The sequence below is a fragment of the Cervus elaphus genome, chromosome X (assembly GCF_910594005.1).
Source record: "Cervus elaphus chromosome X, mCerEla1.1, whole genome shotgun sequence".
Classification (NCBI taxonomy): domain Eukaryota; kingdom Metazoa; phylum Chordata; class Mammalia; order Artiodactyla; family Cervidae; genus Cervus; species Cervus elaphus.
In genome coordinates this window covers 158,242,575-158,263,989 of record NC_057848.1, presented here as the reverse complement: position 1 = coordinate 158,263,989, position 21,415 = coordinate 158,242,575, and the positions used below count along the sequence as shown (strand labels likewise).

At 46.4% G+C, this 21,415-nt stretch overlaps 1 protein-coding gene across 2 annotated transcripts in view; it reads left to right on the top strand.

Moving 5' to 3' along the window:
- The window catches only part of NHS (NHS actin remodeling regulator), a 338,447-nt gene that overhangs the window by 218,130 nt on the left and 98,902 nt on the right, over window positions 1-21,415 (top strand). The window contains exon 1 of one of the 2 annotated variants that reach the window (XM_043897612.1): window positions 15,395-16,011. The exons of the other annotated variant lie outside the window; for it this stretch is intronic. Coding sequence (XP_043753547.1) covers window positions 15,978-16,011 — 34 coding nt within the window. The 5' untranslated portion in view covers window positions 15,395-15,977. Of the gene's footprint in view, window positions 1-15,394; window positions 16,012-21,415 lie in introns of those variants that run through there. 2 annotated transcript variants of the gene reach the window in all.

Below are 21,415 nucleotides of genomic sequence, written 5' to 3'. Positions count from 1 at the left end.
AGGTTGTTTGCTATACAAGTTAGCCTACCCTAACTAATATTCTTATAGTTGTAGTGGAGAATCAATACTCTCCTTATACATGTTCCCTAACTTCCAAGGGGGCATGGAACAGGCAGAGCACATTACTGGTGTTGAACAGTAGGTTGTGAAAATGTGTAACCAATGAGCCATGGGGCTCTTTGATCACCATGCCCAATTAAGCCACACAGTTACTGTGATTTTCCTGGTTAGAGTCAGCCTTTTATCTGGGGCAGATGTAACTGTGGACAGTTTGACGTAGTGGAAACTGATCATCTCAGTAAGCCGCTTCCCCAGAGGAGGGTGCAGAAATCCGTATGAATTACAAAGGACTCCAGGTTTTAGCTTCATTTTTTTTTCCTCTGAAGAGACTTTCCTAATTCCCATCCAGGTCTGGGTTGCTTTCTTCCCACTCTGCAGTCTTATCACTACCCATGTGCCTCCATCAGACTCTTATCTTACTGGCTGGTCATGTCTTGCTCATGAGCTTGCCTTTCTTCCCCCAGTAGACCGTGCAAGATGGCAGAGGCCATTTCAACTGCCTTGCTGATGTATGCCCTCCATTCTGCCCAATGCCTGGCCCATACGTGTTGTTTGTGATGAAGGCAGTGAATTACAGTGAGATTCTGGTGATCAGGGATGAGCAATAGCCTTAGGGTCGTCATGAGCTGGTCCTCAGACCACTTAAGTTAGACAGGCGGGATAGAGTTTTCTCTTTTTAAAAGCAGGAAACTTAAGAAGATAAACTGACTTCAGCTTAAACAGAAATCTGTATTAGAAACAAGAACAGGATCCATTTTCAGATTTTATTTTTCCCAACCGCCATGAGGCTTTGAGAGCTGGAGCTCAGTCAGTTGATGGCTCAAATCCCTTAGTGAAAACATTTGAGAACAAACATGCAAGTAGCAGTTAAAGCCAAATCACCTTATTTAAGGCCTAGGACCGATCTTGTTTTATGCATCCATGCATTCACTAGGCCGGTATTTCTTGAACTTCTCTCAGGGCAGAGACTGTTTCTAGGTGCTGGGACACAGTGGCCCAGCCGTCCAGGAGGTTTCAGTCAAGTGGGGACAGACCAACAATAAACACACAAGAAAATGTCAAATGGAGATAATGTTCTGTGAAAAAAAAAATCCAAAGGGGTCAACATGATGGAAAATGCCCAGGTTAGGAAGATTCCATCAGTGGTCAGAAAGGCCTCTGAGAAATAAGTATTCCCGTGACATGCAAGCTGAAGACGGAATGACAAGAAGGGGCCAGCCACATAGGGGAGAGAACGTTCCAGGCAGAGGGACACACTCAGGTTTTCTCTGGCCATGAGGTGAGAGAGTATCTTGTTAAGGATTAGAACATGGCTTGAGTGGTAGCGGAGGGTGTGTTGGGTGTGGAAGGAGCGGGGTGGGAATGGAAAGGGAATGATGGCAAGAGAAAGAGGCAGAGGGTCATTTCTGAAGAGCCTTGTTTGCTCCGGTTCCACAGTCTGGAGTTTAGCTTGAGAGCAGCGGGAACCAAGAGAAAGACTGAAGCGGAAGAGAGAAGTGAGCTGATTTGTATTTGAGGAAGAACATCACACCGGCTATTCTGTGGTGAAACTGCCCCACCCCAAGCCTCCATTGGAGGCCTGATTAGAGCAAGGGTCAGGGGGATGTAGAAGGAAGAAGGCAGTTTCAGAACTCCCTAGATATGGGGACTGAAGGGCTCTCAGGTGTCTGGCTTGGGCTGTGGATGCAGAGGTGGGGGTGCTCTCCTCTGAGACAGGAAACCCTGGTGAGGAGCAGGTGTGCATGGGCCGCCGAGGGGTTCTGGACACAGTGAAGCCGACATACCCATAGCCTTGCCAGCAGGGAATATGCAAAAAACAACTGAACGTGTGGCCAAGCCAAGAGAAGAGGAACACGTTCTGAGGAAGCAGCCAGATGTTAACAAAGAGGAGGAATACCAGGAAAGAAAGGTCGAGGTCAGATTCTGAACCTTAGCCATTTGATTTTAGGTGACATCATTTTTTTTTGCTTCCTTGCCCATCTCCTTTTCAAGATGCTGTAGAGTCATTTCTGCCTCTCCAAGCTAGTCTGCCCCCACCCTTTTTTAAAATTGAAGCAGAGTTGATTTATAGTGTATAGCAAAGTGATTCAGTGTGTGTGTGTACATATATATATATTCAATATATATATTCTTTTTCATATTCTTTTCCATTATAAGTTGTTACAAGATATTGACTATAGTTCCCTGTGCTATACAGTAGGACCTTGTTGTTTATTTTATATATAGTGGTGTGTATCTGTTAGCCCCAAACTCCTAATTTATCCCTCACCCTACTATCCCCTTTGATACTAGTAAGTTTGTTTTCTATGTCTTTGAGTCTGTTTCTGTTTTGTACATAAGTTCATTTGTATCTGTTTTTAGATTCCACATCTAAGTGATATCATACACTATTTGTCTTTCTCTGTCTAACCAACGTCACATAGCGTGATTATCTGGTCTGTCTCCATCTTGACTTCTCCTGGTCTCCATGATGCTTGTAGCCAGTGACTTGTCTTCTCAGGGGCCGTCACGTGGTCTTGCTGCTTGTTCCTCCTCCTCAGCAGCTCTGAGGAACGAACCCCCCAGTGATGGCTCTGAACACCACTGATAAGTCAGGCGTCACTGGGATCTGGCTGCAGTCTAGTTTTAGGTCTGAGCCCCGAGGCCCCTTGCCATGTGATCCAGGCTCCTTTCCCTCATCGGTAAAATGAGGGGATTGGCTTGAAGAGTACTTTGAGCTCAAACGTTTTCTGATTCTAAGTTGTCTCGGCCCACAGGGTGAAGTGAGTGGCCTCTTACAGAACTGGCAGTCAGAGCTGGTACAATAGCCATCAATACCTGGGAGAGAATAGCTTTTTGTTCTTTTGTGCAAGGCCCTGTGGAGGCTGGGTGGGCTGCAGCTGTTCAGCTTCAATTAAAAACACACAGAAGCCTCCCACTTTGTTTCGGCTTCAAACCTTGACTGTCTGACTGAACACATCTGAATTCCTTAGGCTCCAGTGAAGGTGTGAGGAGGTGCCAGTCCACAGGCCCCAGTCTACCCCTTCTTCCACTTCCCAAATTTCATTTATTGAGGGCAGGAGAGATTTCAGTCTTGGGAAAATGAGGGGAGACCCTACATCGGCTTTGAAGCCGTGGGCAACAGATTCCAGTGCACGTGATCTATTTCCCATCGAGGGCTCCTGAAAGGCCCCCAGATGCTTATGAGCCCTGGCATCTGGGCAAATTTTCAGCCCTGGTATCATTTCTTAGGAGCTGGAGTGAGAAAGTGGGTCTGTCTGTGATGAAGACAGTCTCCCAACTCTCTGCCGTCATCCTGAAGCAATCTTCCCTCCTCCAGCTAAGACCAGGGTCAAGCTTTCCAAACGGGGTCTTGTTCGGGAATGTCGGGCTGCTGTCTGCCAACCTCAGGGTGGGCCTGCGCACAGGCCTGAGGTGGTATCTGTCCCCACCCGGGGGTCATCTCCAGGCTTGGGGAGCACATGGGGTGAGCCAGGAGGAGGCAGAGGTGGTCTAGGAGGCTGCTTAGCAGCCGTGGAGCCATGAGGATCTGGGCCAACATAGGATGGGAAGAGTCTTGTGGTCCCGCTGGCTCCAGATTCAGTGAAGGTCTGAGAGGTGAGGTGCGGGGGTAGGGGTGGGGGGCTGCAGCCTTGGGGCCAGAGGCCAGGTGACTGGGAACACTCTGACTGGATCCCAGTGCCCCAACTAGGGTGGGAGGGCTCTCTTTTATGGCTTCTACCAAGTGTTGGCTCTCCAGGAAGGAAGGAGGGGGTCCCCAGGAGGCAGAGGCAGCCCTCTCAGCAGTGTTCACACTCTCCTCCTCTGGGCACACAAAGACCAGCTCCACTGTTCCCCTTTCCTTGCGGCATGTGGAGCCAGGCTTCTCCCTGGCCTACCTGCACCCTGGCCTCTGTGGGTGTAGAGGGGACTGAGATGAGGTTGGGGGGGGCGGGTAACTTATGTCCATTTAAGGTAAGGGTTAGGGCGCTGGGACTACTGAAATGTCCTAAAAGGTGATCTTCCCTAGAGGCACCCATGAACAGCTGGATACAAGCACAGGTCCTGACTGACAGGAAACCCTATATTAGAAATGGTTGCAATGGCAGAAGTAGCCTCTTGGTGGAGGGCTGTCCTGGGAGACCAGTGGTCAGAGCATGTCCACATCCCCTTGACAGCAAACCCTGGTCTGTCAGTCCATCTTCCCCAGAGGGCCCCTCTAGAACACAGCACCCCCCATGCTGCTCCCCCTCACACTAGCACCCCCTCCCTGCCCCCATAGCCACATAGCCACCCTTGGCCATCAGTGTCGGCGCAGTGAGCTGAGTCTTCATCGCCCAATGGCCTGAGTCTCTACTGGAATCATTGACATTGTAGGCCTCAAACTCAGGTGCCTTCAGGGTCAGGCAGGTACCTCAAGTGTGGGACAGGGCCACAGGCATAATAACAAGGAGCGGCAGGGCCCAAGATGCTGTGTGCGTTCTAAGGAAATAAAAGCATTGCAAGTAAATTCAAAGTAAGCCATCGTGTTGTCCAGGCAAAACAAGCCGCCCCAAATTGCCCACCTCCAAATTAAATCTTCTACTTTTCTCTCTCAGAGAGACTGATGTAAAGGCAGAAACCAGGAACCATGTCTGAAAATTTTATTTTATCCCCTCCTGTGCCTAGCAGAGCACAGTGTAAAAACAATAATAAAATAGTTGATTTTTTTAACCTTTTTAATGATGTCTAGCATTTATACAGAAAAGTACTCAAATCATACAGATCAATGAATTATTAAAAATTGAACACACCCCTGTACCCCCTAGACAGGTCAAGACCTAGAATATTATCAGACCCCAGCACCCGCCACAGGCTCTTCTTCCTGCCCAAAGGCAATTACTATATTGATTTCTAATAACATCAGTTAGATGTGCCTGATTTTTTAATATGTATTTGTCTAGTTTACCATTTTTAAAATTGAAGTATAGTCGATCTACAGTGTTGTGTTAGTTTCAGGGGCATGGCAGAGTGACTTAGTTATACATATACATATATCTCTATATATTCTCCTTCAGACTGTTCCACCATAGGTTACCATAAGACACTGAGTATAGTTCCCTGTGCTATACAGTAGGTTCCTGTTGTTCATCTATTCTGTGTACAATGTAGCAGTGCACGTATGCTAATCTCAAATTCCCAACCTGTCTCTACCCCACCCTTCCCCTTTTGTAACCATAAGTTCTGTTTTCTATGTCTGTGAGTCTATTTCTGACCTGCGAATAAGCTCATTTGTATCATTTCTTTAGATTCCACTTATAAATGATATCATATGACATCTGTCTTTCTCTGACTTGGCTTTAGTATCATCATCTCTAGGTTCATCCATGTTGCTGCAAAGAGCATTATTTCATTCTTTTTTATGGCCAAGTAATATTCCATTGTATATATGTACCACATCTTCTTTGTTTATTCATCTATTAATGGACATTTAGGTTCCTTCCATGTCTTGGCTGTTGAAACTAGTGCTACTGTGAATACTGGGGTGCATGTATATTTTTGATTTAGAGTTTTCTCTGGATATATGCCCAGGAGTGGGATTGCTGGGTCATATAGTAGTTCTGTTTTTAGGTTTTAGAGAAATCTCCATACTGTTTTTTACAGTGGTTGCACCAGTTTCCATTCCCACCAACAGTGTGAGAGGATCCCATGTTGTTGTATGTAGCAGTGCCTTGTTCACCCTTGTTGCTATATAGTATTATATTCATGTATTATATAATATAGTATTATATTTCATGTATTATATAATATAATATTATATTCCACGTATTATATAGTATAGTATTCCATGGTGCGAAAGCACTGGAACTTACCGTTCAGCCTATTGTTGATTGGTGTTTGGTTGTTTCTAATTTTGGACTCTCACTAATAGTCCTACAGCATGAGAGAAAGCCCTCAGGCAGAGCAAGAGAGATGCCTGGGTGTTTGAGGTGGGAAAGTGTTCACAGCAGCTGTAGGAGGACTCAGACGTGCACCTAAGAGCTAGGGGATGAACCATCAGCAGCATCTGCTACCAAGTCTTTCTAGGATAACAGTTCTCAAAGTTTTAGATCTCAAGATACCTCTTCACTCTTAAAAATTATTGAGGACCCCAAAGAGCTGTAGCTCATATGAGTCAATATCAATATTATCACATTAGAAATTAAAACTGAGAAGTAAAAATAATTTACTTGATAGTTTATTTCAAAATTAACAATAATAAGTACATATTCTACATATTTTGAGGAAAAAATAATCATGTTTTCCAAGACAAATGTTAATGGGAAGAATGGCATTCTTTTACTTTTTTGTGTGTGAGTATCTTGCATAGTAGTTGGCTTAGTAGAAGATCACTGGATTCTCGTATCTGCTTCTTTGTTCCAGCTGGCATGGTGTCACGTGGCATCCAGGAGAGAATGAGAGTGAAACGACCAGGAATGTCTTCAAATCATGATGATGATAGTTTGACTTCACAGGTTCTCTGAAAGGGCTTCAGGGACCCCAGGGGATCCCCTGACCAAAACTGGAGAACTGCTTCTCTAGAATGCCCCAGTCAGCCCAACTTTGGCTGTGAACAAATTTGGAGCAAAGTTCCAGTGAACAGGGGCCTCCAAGTTAGCCCACTCACTGAGGGGTTTTGGTAACTTAATGCAAACCACCATGAGTTAATTCTCTTCCTAGCTGATTAAAAACTCATATTTTCTTCTCAGCTTATAATTAATACATTTAAAAACAATGATTTGAAATGTTTTGAATCTTGTTCATTCAAAGCCAGTAATGTCCATTAGAAATACAGTGGAAGTCATTTATATAATTTAAAAATGTTAGTAGCCACTTCAAAATGTGAAAAAGAAATGACAGAAACTAATTTTAATTATATATCTTATTTAACTCAATATTTATAAAAGAGTATCATTTTGGCATATAAAATCAATGAAATTCCATATGGAAATCAAATCATATAAAATCTATATGAAACATTAGTGACAAGTTTTTACACTCTTTTTCTCATATCAAGTCTTCAAAATCCAGTGTGTATTTTCATGTATAACACATTTTAACTTTGATGCTAAATATCCATCCAAAATACTTCATCTGTACTTATATCTCATAAAGTTCCACAAAATTAGAAAAAAATGGTTCTTATTTAAGTTCTTCTAATAATTGAATGGAGTATTCAAATTAAAAGAAATAAAAAATTCAGTTCCTCGCTCATACCAACCACATTTCAAGTGCTCAGTAGCCAGATACAGCTAGTGGTGGTCATTACTGGGCAGAGAAGATCTCAACCTTATCCTGTGCTTTTCTTATCCATCCCATCCTGTGGTTCTTTAGTGCTTAAAAGCCTGACTACGAAAGGTTAATCATTTTTACTGTGTTTCAAGCTGGTGCCACAGTGGGTTTCTTCATAGGCTGGTTGGGGTGTTAGACCTCTCAGACTGAAAGAAGCATTCAGCAGCCATACCTAGCAATGGCAGCTCCCCTTTTGACTTGGCTTCTAGGACCTTCTCATTTGATGTTTTCATGTATGTAGAGTAATCCCACATGGTTACCGATGCAGCTGTGATGTATACTGCTGGTCACAGCCAGCCCTGGAATGGACCTCTCTCTGGTTGACATGGTGGGAGCTTAAATGGGATGCCACCATGGACTTGGGCTGCTGTGTTTGTTGGAATCAAGCCCTAGGAAGTTTGCTAAGTTCTTAGTGACAAACTCCACATCAGTGTCAGCTTGCCCTTTGTCTTCCTGTCTCCACATTTCATTCCATTGCTTCCCTTTACCTTTTGGACAAGAGATGGAGTGAAATTCCAGGTCAGACAGACTCAGGGTAAAGATGCAGCAGTGAGGTTAGCATCTTGTAACTCAAAGGCAGCAAAAGTACTTTAACAAGGCTCAAAGGACAGTGCCAGAGAAAGTCGGTACAGCATAAAGACTTTGTTCTGTTTTGAAATGACATCATCTCCCAACCATTTCAAATTCAGGAGAATGAAAAGCTATCCCATTTTATACATTGATGGATCTCTTACTTATACTTCCCAAATGAAAAAGATTAGAATTCCAAGTCTGACCATTGGGTCCCATTACTGCAAGTTTTGTGGCTGGTAAGGTTTGTTTGAGTCTTCTCATTGAGTGGACACATGAGAGAAATGACTTTTATCCCTTTCAAATGTTCTCCCTTTTCCAAGTTGACTACTTAACCTTTTTGCCAGTTTTCTCACTCAAGAATCCTGCATCTGAGTGCATGATGTCATTTCTAATAAATCTAACAGCAATTGGAAAGCTTCTGGAATTTCCTTATCTGAGGTAGCCAAACTAAATAAACCTAATTCACATCCATCAGGATCTCAGTGAAGGCTAGCACCATTCTGGTTGAAGTGATTTCATGCTAAATGACATGAGAATGACATGAGAAGACTGTTTTCCTGGACTCCTTATTGAACTGGATACCCTACTTTTCTGCCCGCAGGTCCACACTGCAGAGTGTCAGAGGAGCCAGGAGTACACAGTGCTGGCTGGACACAAATTGCCTTTCAATTAATACACTCAACTGTTAGGGTCAAGAATTGCCTAAGACAGCAGTTGTGCCACCATCTTGAATGCATTCGGATTTGGGGAAGCCAAGTCTTTTCTTCAGCATTTGCACTAAAGGAGCTAGAGTCATTAAAAGATGGGGAAAAAAAGAAGTTAAATCATAATGATAGAACTATTAGGAACCTTGGAGATTATCCATTGCTGTTTCTCTGTCCTGAATGATCTTGCTCTTAAGGTCATTTTAATATTCTTTCCTCTTCTGGGTAAAACGTAGTTTTCTTTTACTAAGGATCCTCAAGAAATCTTAAGTGAAGCATTAGCTAATTCTAAAGCTACAGAAAGCCCCAATGGTTCTTCCTCCCCTTTCCTGCTCAAATTCTCTTCCACCTGCTGACTTTGAGGTTTATCCTTTCAGCATTAGACTCCATCTCTACACAAAGTTCCTCCTGAAACACTCAGCAAAGCAAGCACCAGGTATTTCCTGTGGGTAACTGGGATTTCTGTCCTGTCTTGCCTCATGATTAACTTGGGTTTGGACGTGAATGATGAGAGATGGTGAGTCTGCACTTTCCAAGGTAGGATAATGAGTTCCCTAACGTCTGTCATTGGGGTAACCCAGCATAGTGGTTAGAAGGCCAGGCTGTACCATTTACCACCTCCAGGGCCTTGAACAAGTTATTTAACCTCTCTGCACCTCAATTTCCAGACCTGTAAAGTGGAGGTAATACCAGTATGTACCTCATAGAATTGTGAAAATTACAGAGCATTTAAAATAATGCTTGAAAAAAAAATTAAAATAAAATAAAATAATGCTTGACACCTGCTGTGTGTATTAGTCACTCAGTGGTGTCCGACTCTTTGTGACCCATGGACTGTAGCCCACCAGGCTCCTCTGTCCATGGAATTCTCCAGGCAAGGGTACTGGAGTGGGTTGTCATTTCCTCCTCCAGGGGATCTTCCCAACCCAGGGATTGAACCCTGGTCTCCTGCATTACAGGCAGATTCTTTACCATCTGAGCCACCAGAGAGGCCCCTAAGATGAGTTTCCAAGAGGGAAACACACCTACTAGGTGCTCAATGAATATCTGCTGAATGAATAGACTCTTTGTTTTATCATGATTATGTAATTCCCAGGAGAAAACTCGATGTGGTGGCTTCAGCTTTAGTGGGCAATCTGAGAGCCCTATTAAGAATCACTGTTTTTGTTCTCATGGCTGGGCCAGATTGCCACACAGACTCATCTGCAGAGAGTTCTCGGTTTATAAAGGAAAGGAAAAACAACTCAGTGTCTCAAAACAAAACAAATGATGAAATCTGGGATGAGACGGAGATGGGGATTGACATCTTACAATTAAATTAAGGCATTGCCACACAGCAGTTTCTGGAGAGAGAGTTGAGCCAGGCCTGGGTTTTTTATTTTTCTAGCTCCAGACTCTGACTGGTTGAAAGTGTTGAGTTTCCACTTGGATTTGAATGAACCACAAAAGGAAAACATCTCATTCCCCCCCTTTTTTTTCAGCACTCCTCACTCTTTCCTCCCTTCTCGGCTTCTTTTCCTGGAACTCTGCTCCAATACAAGAAACCAGAATGGTGGCATTTCCTTGATGAGAGCAGAGACTGAGTCTCTGTGGAGCTCCTTAGGGGGTTGGAGTGCTCCAGACATGGTTCTTGGCTGATCTCTGGATGGAAAGCAGGTGACAGATGGGGAACTGAGTTGTGCTTTATCATTGATGCTCCCCATTTCCAAGGTACCTTCCACAAACCTTGGCATTAAGCCTGGTGGGGGCAGGAACAGCTGTGGGGCCAGGCAGCTCCAACTGGGGACCTACTGGGCCTTTAATTTTCCCCACACGTGCACTCAGGTACAGGGATGCAGCAGATGGGCAGTGAGCAAGCTTGGTACTGATTTCAGGACACAGTAGCAGGAACTCTGAATAAATGACGGTGGCCTGGGCAGCAAGTTTTGCTCCAGGGGGAGAGACTTAAACCAGGAGAAAAGGCATTCACCTAGCTTTTTCCTGAAGTACCAGGGGGAGAACAAACAGGTCAGCGGTGAATACAAAATTAGCTTTTGGCCAGTCTCCAAGGTGATTTGACCCATTTAGGAGTCATTGAGAATAAGCCAAAGGGAGCTCTGTAGCCTGCATCTGGATTTGTCAGGGTTGAGAAGGAAGAGGGGACGGACCACCAGGTGGCTGTAGTCCTCTAAGTCGCTTGTTCTGGAGTCTGAGTGAATATGGCTGGAACGCCTGAGAAGGATTCTGGGACACTGACTTTGGGCCAACTCCTGGCAGAACTTACCAAGCAAATGATAACCCTGGCAGTTTCGTTGGTAATCGGTATACCTATTTGGGGGTCCTGGTCCTTGAAAGGACCATATCAGGTTCTGAAAACCTCCCTCCAGGTTAAACTCTTCTTCAAGAGTGTAAATGGTAAACTTGTGTAAATGGTAAACTCGGACCGAGTCAGCAAAGGGAGTGGAGACATGAGGGCTTCCGTGGAGAACAAAGCCACACAAGTACTAAGGCCGACTCCACTCCAGCCTAGAATGGTGGAGTTGGGACTGGGTGCTGTTGGTGCCCTGCCTCTGTCTTCTCCATCAGCTGGCGTGCTCCTCCTCCACTGAGAGTATCCCCTCCATACAGCATTTCAACAAGAATCCCCATCACAGACTTTGCTAAGTAACCCAGACCATCGGGGGCTTCCCAGGTGACTCAGTGGTAAAGAATCCACCTGCCAATGCAGGAGATGTGGGTTTAATCCCTGGGTCAGGAAGATCTCCTGGAGGAGGGCATGGCAACCCACTACAGTATTATTGCCTGGAGAATCTCCTGGACAGAAGAGCCTGGAGGGCTGCAGTGCATAGGGTCAAATAGAGTTGGACATGACTGAGCGATTGAGCACATAGCAACCCAACCTAAGAGAGAGTTGGGGAAACGGGGGCATTTCAGAACAGTCTCAAACTTGAATACACATCAGATCACCAGGGAAGCTTAAAAATACAGATTCCTAGGCCCTACACCCAGAGATTCTGATTCAGTGGGTCTAGGGTGGGGCCTGAGATACTGTAGTTTTCCCGAGTGCGTCCTTCATCATCTGAATGCAGCCAATCCTTTGACCTATGAGAACCACGCCTGCTAACTCATGGCATTTATTTCCTTCCTTAGATCTTTTAGCAAACATTTATTGATCAAGTTCAGGAACAAACCACACAATCTGTCAGAGACACTAAGAAGCAGAGATTTAAGTAAAAAGATCCACAGTTCTTGGCAAGTCTCTTGAAGTCCAGCATACTATGCTGACTCTCAGAACTTTTTAAGCAAATTGTTGTATCTTTACATTTTTTTTTCCTCGTCCTGCAGTGTAAAGGTCTGTCTGGTTGGGAAAAGGGAGTCTCTTGTGGCACTGAGTTGCCATGGAGCTTTGCAAAAAGGGACATTTGACCCAACTTGGAATTTAATTAACGCTTCCCAGTCACCGTGCTCAGACGTGTTAACCTCCTAACCCCCACCCCCTGTGTCACCAACAGGCCTAGATTTTCAATGTTATTGTTTATGTGGATGATTTGGTGATGAAATTCAAAGAGGACCCTGTGATAGGAAGACTCTTGATCAGGTTCTCATGAAAGACATAATCCTAAGGAATTTTAAGCAAATTGATTAAATAACTGAATGAAGACAGTTCAGGCCTGACAGGGAACATTTTGGGTTTTAGTAATGGTAATGATGACAGTAGTCATAAGAATAGCAGCAAAACATGATTGCTAAGATTTGTTGGAGTATTCACTATGTGTAAGGCCCAGCACTAATTACTTGGTCTGCATTATCTTTATAATCCTCCCAGCAACTCTTTGAGGTAAATATATCCATTGGAGATTAACAAAGGCTTCAAAAAGATGGAACTTTATTTTTCTCTTATGTATAAGAAGTCCAGGGCTAGTCCAGAGACCAAGACTTCTCCCAGCTCTTGGTTCTGCCATCCTTGTGGCCCTCATCTTCTCAGTCCAAGATGGCCACTGGAGCTCCAGCCACCACATCATTGGCCCAAACAGGAGAAGGGGCATGAAAGAAGGGGCATGTCTCTTGTGTTCTAAGGAGACTTTTCAGAAATGCCACACCACAGTTGCTTTGATCTCATTGGCCACATAGCAGCCCCTAGTTACAAGAGAGGCCTGGAGATAGAGCCATTTGGTTGTCTGGCAATGGACCCAGTTTAAAAAATTGAGGTTTTATGAATTCGAAACAGAGGGTACATATGGAAGATCTGGTAGGAAGTGAACAGTTTCTGCCATAGTAGGTAATGCTTTTCTCACCATTTTACAGATGAGGAATATGAGGTACTGGAGACTGACTGACTTAGTTGTGTTCATAGGCAGCAGGGTCACAGTAGGACTGCAGTCTCTCTGACTCAAGGCTCCCTCTTTTAACTACTACTTCCTCCTCCTCCTTCTGCTATTTTATAAAACAGTTGTGTTTCCTTAGGGGTGCATTTATTCATTTCCGGTTTTCTTCCCAGTGTGCCTTTTACCCTCTTTGTGTAAATCCCAGCCATGCTTCATAGTTCATCTCCAAGGCCCCCTGAAAGCCCTTCCTTGCACCCCAAGTGGCTTTTTTCATTCAGTAAAGATTTATTTCACACCTACTATGCACGAGGCTTTGTTCTAGGCACTTGGGCTCCATCAGTGCAAAAACAAAGACCCCTGTTAGCTTAACAGGTGTGCGATCTTGATCAAGTTTTTTAAGCTTTCTGAGCCTTGGTTTCCTCATCTATAAAATGGGAAAAATAAAACTCACTGCATAGGGTTATTGTAAGGGTTAAATAAGACACTGTATGGAAAACACAGTCCTTAGTGCATCATTACATTTTGAAAAGTGGGACCCATAGCTATTATTAGGATTGGTGTTGTTCCGAACATGACTGTCCTGCCCAGCAGGCTATAATGGACAGGAATAGTAGCCAAGGCCTCTGTTATCACCCAAATAACTTGCTTACCAAAGTGTGTGTGTTTGTGTGCCAGGGATGCTTAGTAAATGTTCGCTGAGTGGATACAGAGGGTCCTGGAGTAGAGAGAACTTCGTCTTTCCTTAAGCTGCTGAGTTAGGAAACTGAGAAACAGAGTGAGCCCCAGAGGAACTTTTATTTTTCCCAATTTAAGCAGTGAGTTGTGGTGGGTGGTGTGCTAAAGAAAAACAAGCCTGACAAAATGGAATACTAATCTCCTCCTCATACTCTCCTGGAAGGCCCCAGAAAGAACATGTAGTTTTTTTCCTTTCAGGATTTGTTTTCACCTTCTCTGATAGATTGAGTGTGCCAGCAAGCCCTGCTGACCTCTTCTTGTGTTGCTTCTGTCTCCTCATCCTGTCTTCCCTGCTTTTCTGTCACTCACCGTGGTCTCTGCTGCCTATGGGAATAGTGCCTCGTGTACTGTCCACAGCAGAAAGTTCGGGAAGTCCAGAGGCACTGCACATGCAGGGTCGCAAAGCTGTTGTATTCCAGTCCCGCTGGCAGCCCCCCACACAGACCCAACCAGCGAGTCCTTCAGAACCGCACGCTGGGTTTGCTGACTGCCCCACTCCCTCCATCTTGTCTTCTCAGTCCAGCCTGGCCCTTGGCCCCCCTGCAAAGGTGAAAGGCAAGTTCACAGGATGCAGGCCTTCTTTCTTCCCTGACATCTGGTTTGATTCTGGGCAGCTAAATAGTGGCTTTGCCATGAACAACAAAAGCTAATTCACTGTGGTTTTTAAACACCAAGTGCAAATATTTTTCCTTTTCAGCTTGGGGTCACTGGAAGGGAAAAAACAGGGCTGAGAAGGAGATTAACCTTTTAAAAACTATTATGACTTCCCATAGAAAATAAAACAACAGCCTCATTTCCTTCCATCCGTGAGTCTTTTTATGAGTGATTGTTGTTGGAGGCAAGACTGGGAATCCACGGATTTTTCAATTCTGTCTCAGCTTGGGTCTCTACCCAGAAGCCCACCGGGAGTGCTTTTAAGGGCCCTCTCGAACTCCAGCAGAGCTCAGGCCCACCCTCTTTGCCTTCTTGCTTGTCCGTCATCATCCCTGGCTGACTTTTCCTCTTCCTTCTTCTCCCCAGCCCTTTGATTTCTTCCCTCCAGCAGGGTTCAAGGAGGTGAGGGCCAGGCCCGCCCCTGATGCCGCTGACAGGTGCTTGCAAGGCTGGGGAGTCTTTCTGTTGAAGTCACCCCCTCTGACTCTCACCCCATGTGGCTGTGGAGCAGAAGCGAGGAGCTGACACCGTTAGTTCTAGTGACCTCACTGGACTGCAGCACCAGCGCTGTTCTCAGTCTTTCCCTCCATTTGTCTCCTTTCTTTCCCTCCTCCCTCTAGATTTTGCACACCGATTCTGTTGCTGGGCTCAGCTGGGAGGTGAAGCGCGTGCCGTGACAACATAAAGGCTGTGAGGGCAAAGCGGTGGAAATCTCTGCCTTCTCCCTCTGGTGCCAAGAAGACGCTCTCAACAGACCCCGGGATGGTGGATGTTTGTGAAAGGGCTCGGGGCGCTGTTACTGTTGTTATTGGCATCGCACTAGTCTAACATGTTGATACAGGTGGTGTGTGCCTTGGCGGTGGGAGGGGATCTGAAATTGATTTGCAACCTGCAAAGAGCAAACTCCACTTGTGTGCTGCCCCTCATCCTTGCAGCGGGTGTGCAAATATTTGCAGACCTGTTGAGCGGCTCAGCCTCACACCCACCTAACGTTTTTTCACAGCCAAGTGATCCTGCCCCAGCCTAGTGAGAAGAAGGGTGGGGGAGGGGATGGGGGTGCAGAGGGGCCGGCTGGGGTGATGAGATGGGGTGTGTTCCTTATCATGACTGGACAGTCGCCCCGGGGCTGGGCTGCTGTGGCTCCCTGGCTGTTAGCCTTGGGCCAGCTTCCTGTGTCCAGCGGCGTGCTCACGGTTTCCATAGCCACGTGGCTCTTGGCAGAGCTTCTCCTGAGAGTCTGCATTTCAAACCAGCTCCCAGGTGATGCCAGTGCAGCTGTAGAAAGTACCGGGCCTTCGGACGTCCTCCAGGGCCGAGGAAGGAGAGTGCCGCTGAGCCCCTCCTCTGCAGACAGGGTGTGGCGGAGGCTGCCCTGGAGTCCTGATTTGCCATTCAAGTGAACCCCCGAGGGATTAGCAGCTGGCCCAGCGCTTGCTTGGGTGAGACCATCTCCCCCTCCAGGGGGGAGTCCCGGAGGCAGCGCAGATGTCGAGTGAGAATCTGCCACCCTCCTCACTGAAGGTTGCCCTCCTTCACCCTCCCACCCCCCCTGCTCTGCCTGCCGACTTAAGCAGATCAGCTTTCAGCTCCCGGGACTCCAGAGGGCTTTGGATGAAAGAAAAGGCCCGGCCTCAAGAAGCAGAGCGGGAATCCAAGCATGCCTCTCGCCTGCTGCATGCCCAAGAATGCAGGTACTTGGGGGTTTGCAGCATTTCCTGGCAAGACAAAGGGGGAGGGAACCGGGGGAGGCTGGGCCCAAGGGAGCGCAGTTCCAGCAATGATTCATCTTCTGGGGGGAGTGAGGGAAGAGCAAGGGGAGGCCGTGCCTGACCTGCAGAGATGACCCTCACTTTTGTGCTCGGCAGCTCCTGAGCTCCAGGGAGTTGGGGTGGTTCTTCTGGGCTGGCCAACTTGGCAACTTTGTGTTCCTTCTGAGGTGCTGGGCCACTTAAGACAGAGAGGACAAGGTTTCTCCCTCCTCCTCTTCTGTGCCGACCTTGGCCCCTTGGCCCGCCTTCCAAGAGGGCCCAGAGGGTGGCCCACGGGGAGGAGTCAGGGCAGGATCGTCAGGCTGCAGTCTGGGTGGCTGGGGAGGCCGCTGTGGGCTTGGCCTCACGTCTTGCACCGGCTAGCACCGCGCCTGGCCTGCTAGTCCATTGCTTCTCCTTCGGCACCTCACCCCGCCCCCCCCCCCCCCCCCCCCCCCCCCCCCGTCTTGTTGGAATTCTTCAGTATCCTGTCCTCATCCTGAGATCACAAGTAGAGGTTTATGTCTCTCCTGGTGGCCCCCAAACAGCCTTGATCTGGGAGTTCCCAGAGCCAAGTTCCCCAGTGTCATTTCTGTTCCATCTGCAGTGGCCTTAACCCACTCTGGGCCATCTTGACTTATTTGGTCCAAACCCCTGCTTCCTTTTAGTTCTTCGCCACATCAGCTCGGCCACACCAGCGAACCCTGTTTGAAAAGTGTCAGACTCTTTGCAGTATCCGTCCTGCACCATGGTTAGTCCTTCCATCTTAACTCGGGCTCCGGCATGGCGGGGACGGGGCCTTTTTTCTAGAGATGCCACCACCGTGTTGGTCACCATGAGCACGCAGCAGGGCGGTGTGCTGGCTGAAGCTGGCGCTCTTCTCGGCCTAGCTAAGCCACCATGGTGCGCATTTGCCTCCACTGGGTCTGTGGAGAGTGGGGCAGTGTGCTGTGGCCACGCGTTGGCCTAACCAATATGGTCGTCTGCAGCCTCACTCATTGACAATGCTATTCTGCTCCACCATCTAACAGCGCTCCCTCTGAGTTGCTTCTTCAGGTGTGGTGATGAGGAGACACTGGTTTGTGTCACTTAGTTACCTAAGATCTGTTAAGAGGGGAAGGAAACAGGCCTGTGGGCCTGGCAGCTTCTGGTGGGCACCACTGAACCTGTGTGTTTCTTCAGGGCATCATGGTTTCTGAACTTGGGAGCAGAGAGGTTGTTCAGTCCACATCTCAAATAGCTTATATATTTGTAATGAATCACCATTGTTTGACATGCAGGCCGCTCCATAGGCCAGTTCAGTCAGACCCTCTGGAGATCGATCCAGGCATCAGAGCATTTCTTTAGAAAGCTCCCCAGCTGAATCTCTGCGTGCAGCCAGGGTTTAGAGTCACTGCCTTAGGTAAGAAATCAGAACTTCACTCCCACCCTAACCCCTGCTTTCCCTCAGGGAACCAAGTACGACAATCCAGGACCTAAATCCACCCAGTTTCATGAGGATCAGTGGATTCAGGGGAGAATAAACAGCCAGGTAGTGTTTTATCAGGACAGAAGGACTAAGTCACGGGAAGGAGTGTCAAAAAAATAAGGCCCCTGCAGGTGCCTGCCAGAAGTTTCCAGGCGTTCAAGGAGAAAGATGGTGGGGTGGGGTGGGGTGAAGACCTTTAGGATAGCCTGACCCAGTTTACCTTGGAGACGTGAAGATCCAAGGCTGAGGTGTTGGGGGCAGGCTGGGGTCTGGGGGCGGGGGGAGGTTGAAGGGCTCACCTTCTCAGAGCCACTGGCACTTTGTGAATGGAGCCATCTTCTGGCATTAGTTTCAGCAAGGTCATGGCACCTCTGCCAACTCTGGACAGCTCACCAGTGGGGGAAGACCAGGCCCTTAATCAAAGATGCCTCCAAGTAGGACTTGGCAGAGATTGCATATGGCACAATAAAAGCAGAGGGGAAAATGACTGCTTTTTGCTTCAACACAAATTTTATTACACCAGGTTTCATTATAAAAATGTTATAGTTTTGGGTGTGTGTTTATTACATAAACAATGTAGTTACTCTGATCTTCACCATCTTTCAAACCGGAGTCTCAAAGGGAGTTTTACTTACTAGATTTAAAGCCATGGAACAATTGTTTCATACGATTGCCTTATAAGCATAGGAATAATTCAGGGAAAAAGCAAACTCCCCGCATTCTTTCCTTCTCAGCCCCTGCCGAATCTCCGCAAACTAGAGGCAGGCATAGCCACCAGCTGACCATGCTAGATCTTGTAGCTGCTAAGCTGCATGTGGGTAGACCTCAGTGGAGTAGTATGGTCTTCAGAAGGAGGGCAGAGCGGGACTTAGGCTTAAGGCTCCTGCTGCATCTAGCCTATAAGGGTGTCCTAGTGGCTTGGGTAAATGTGGGAACCACCTAAGCTAATCAGGCTGGCTCTTGGGGCCCAGACCCCTATACCATCCCATAGTCTGGGGCCACAGGGCCCAACAGCTACTGCCATTATTTATGCCCTAATCTCTGGGCATTCATATTTACCAGAAACAAAGCTTTCACATTAGTATAAATATCGTCTCAGATCCCTTAGTTCATTCCTGGGAACTCCACATTCAAAGGAAGTGCTGTGTAGACTGCCACCATCTTATGGAAAAGTCTGTTTTGTCCATTTTATTAGTGTTTTCCATTTTGATTCATTTATCTGATTTTATAGTTGCTGACTTCAGATTGTAAACTTTTTTTCTAACCCTTAAATTGAATGCTTAATTTACAAAATAAATATGTGAATTGCCAGCTATAAATTTACCTCAGAGGACAGCTTTGGTAATTTCCACTGGTTTTACTAGTTGGGTTCATTGTTATGGGTTTCATCCTCTTAATAGTTAGGTTTTGGAGAGGCAGCATGGTGTGGGGAAAATAGGCTTTGGCATCTACCAGATCTGGGTTTAAATCCTCACTCTGCCATGTATCAGTTGTGTGACTTTGGTCAAGTTACAGAATTGCACCTTCCTTATTTCTAAAATAGAGATGGTAAAATCTGCCTTGTATATTCTTTAAATGAGGATGAAATGAGTGAATGCAGGCAAAAGGCTTAGCATAACTCACCTAGGAACTGTTCAGTCTGTAGTAGTTGTGGATAATAAACATATTTAAACTAACACGCCTTTGGCTGGGAAGCTACTCTGCATTTGCATGTCTTAGGCAGGGGGCCAGGACAGTGGGTGTCCTTTCTGGATCAACCCACTTATCCTAACGTCCTCCAGAGGCACTAGCAGATGGGACATGAAAATACCAACAGTGTGCCTAGGGAAGGGCATGCAGCCAAGTGTTACACTGGATTGAGCTTGCTGAGGCAAGCCAGGAAAAAAACTCAGCATAACCCAAAAGCGCACCATTGAGAAATTCCTCTGAAATTCCTTAGTCTGCCTCTCTTGTGGAATGTTCCTCAATAGAATATTGGAGCTGCTCTGTCCCAGACCTGGCTTCTTTCCCAGCTACCCAACTGGGTTGCTTCTCTTCTCTAGGGCTTTGACTGCTTGGCATGGCCAGGGCCTTGAAGGAGCTGAGCATCTGTGGAGCTGAACTTGATGTAGCAGCATCTCTGTGCTGGGCACCAGGCTTGGCTCTGGGCCTCAGACATGACTAAGACCCTGCTCTGCGCTCAAGGACTTACAAGTCAGGAGGATACTGACCCACGAGCAGCAGAAAAGCTGATCATAGTACCTCAGGGCCCATCCACAGGAAGGAGGGACCAGCTCTCCCTTGTGGGGTGTGGCTGACAGAGCAGGGGACCTTTGAACCTACTACGTTCGGGTAAATGGGTTAAGGTGTATCAAGTTTTGGGTGGATTTTTATTTGTGGGGTTTTTGTTTGCTTGCTTGCTTGCTTGTCTGTTTTGTCTTGTTCTGTTTTTGAGAACATGGTAGAATGAGCTCACTCTGATCTTCAACATGAAGAAGGAAATACCTAGTCTGTAAAACCAAGAGGTTTTGCCATCTTTAGGTATCTAGGTATTATCATCTTTTATAGAGGCAATATTTTGCAGAAAATGAAAGCCTATTTGCTTGGGGTTGATTCTTGCATTCTCTGAGTTGGAGGTGAGGGTATGGAGGTAGAGGAGATGGGAAGGTTAGGAAGTGTTAAGGCTGCCGGAAAACAGAAGCCAGTGTAACCTGCTGTCCACTCTCTACCCTGCTCAAGTTCTCTGTATGTAGACTTAGGTAGACATTACATGTCTGTGTTCAAGGCAGAACCTTCTAGTCTTCTCCAAAGCTGACCTGTGCTTCTGAACGCTCTGTTGGGTTGCATGGCTTTCTTCCTCCTGGGTGCCACATTTGCAGTCAGGAGGGATACTGAGAAAGTCTACTCTCCTGAGGGTAGCTGGCCTTACGTGTGGCTCTAACTCAGTGACCTTGAGTGTGGTGACACCCACTGGCTCCTGAAATGGCAGAAACGAAATGTGGAAAGGAATTCACCTCAGTCATATGCTCTCATCTGAAACGCAGACCTAGTTGTTCAACATCCAGAGGCCAAATGTCAAACACCAATAAAGGAAAAGATGCAAATGTTTCCTCAGCTTTGAAGAACTGAGGCCTCCCAGGAATGTTATCTTTTCTCCCTCTGGCCCCTACTCTACAACCGAGCAAGGAGGAAGTTTTGATTTATTCTTTAAGACAGAGTAAATCACTCTTCTCTCACCACCTTGTCTCTATGTTATGCTTGCCATGGATGGCATTTGGCCTTTAACAACTAGGATCCCTCTTCCATCTAAGTTTTTATCCCTGGAAACCTTCACCAGCAAGATAGAGCTGGATGATTAATTTTGAAATAAGGCAAAGAGAATAGGCATGAGAATGTGCTTGAGAATAGGCAGGGGGCACACATCAGTAGCCACAGGGCCCTTGGCTTAAATGGATGACAAATTACTCATCCCACCTAATGCAGGCCTCTATAGCTCCTGCTCTGAAAGCCAGAGGTGATAACGGGAGCCATGGGTTTCTAGTACTTTCCACAGCTACCTTGGAAAGCCAGCAAAGTGGCCGGCTGGGAGAATTAAGATAATTGTGTATTGAATGCTATTCCTTGAAAAGAAGTTGATTTGTAGCTTCACTTGATGAGCCTTCTCTTTTTCCCCTCGGCCCATCTCTTCTTGGCATTTCCTTGTTCCTGCTGCTGCTTTTTTGTTGTTGTTGGGGGTTTTGTTTGTTTGTTTGTTTTGTTTTGTTTTTACACTAACGACATCATGGACAAGGAGAGATTTTATTTTGAAGAACAATGATCACATTAACCAGGTGACAGCAGATAAGCTAAAAGTCACTCCGTTTTCTCCTGGGGAAAAATGTTCTTTGCCGCCAAATCGCA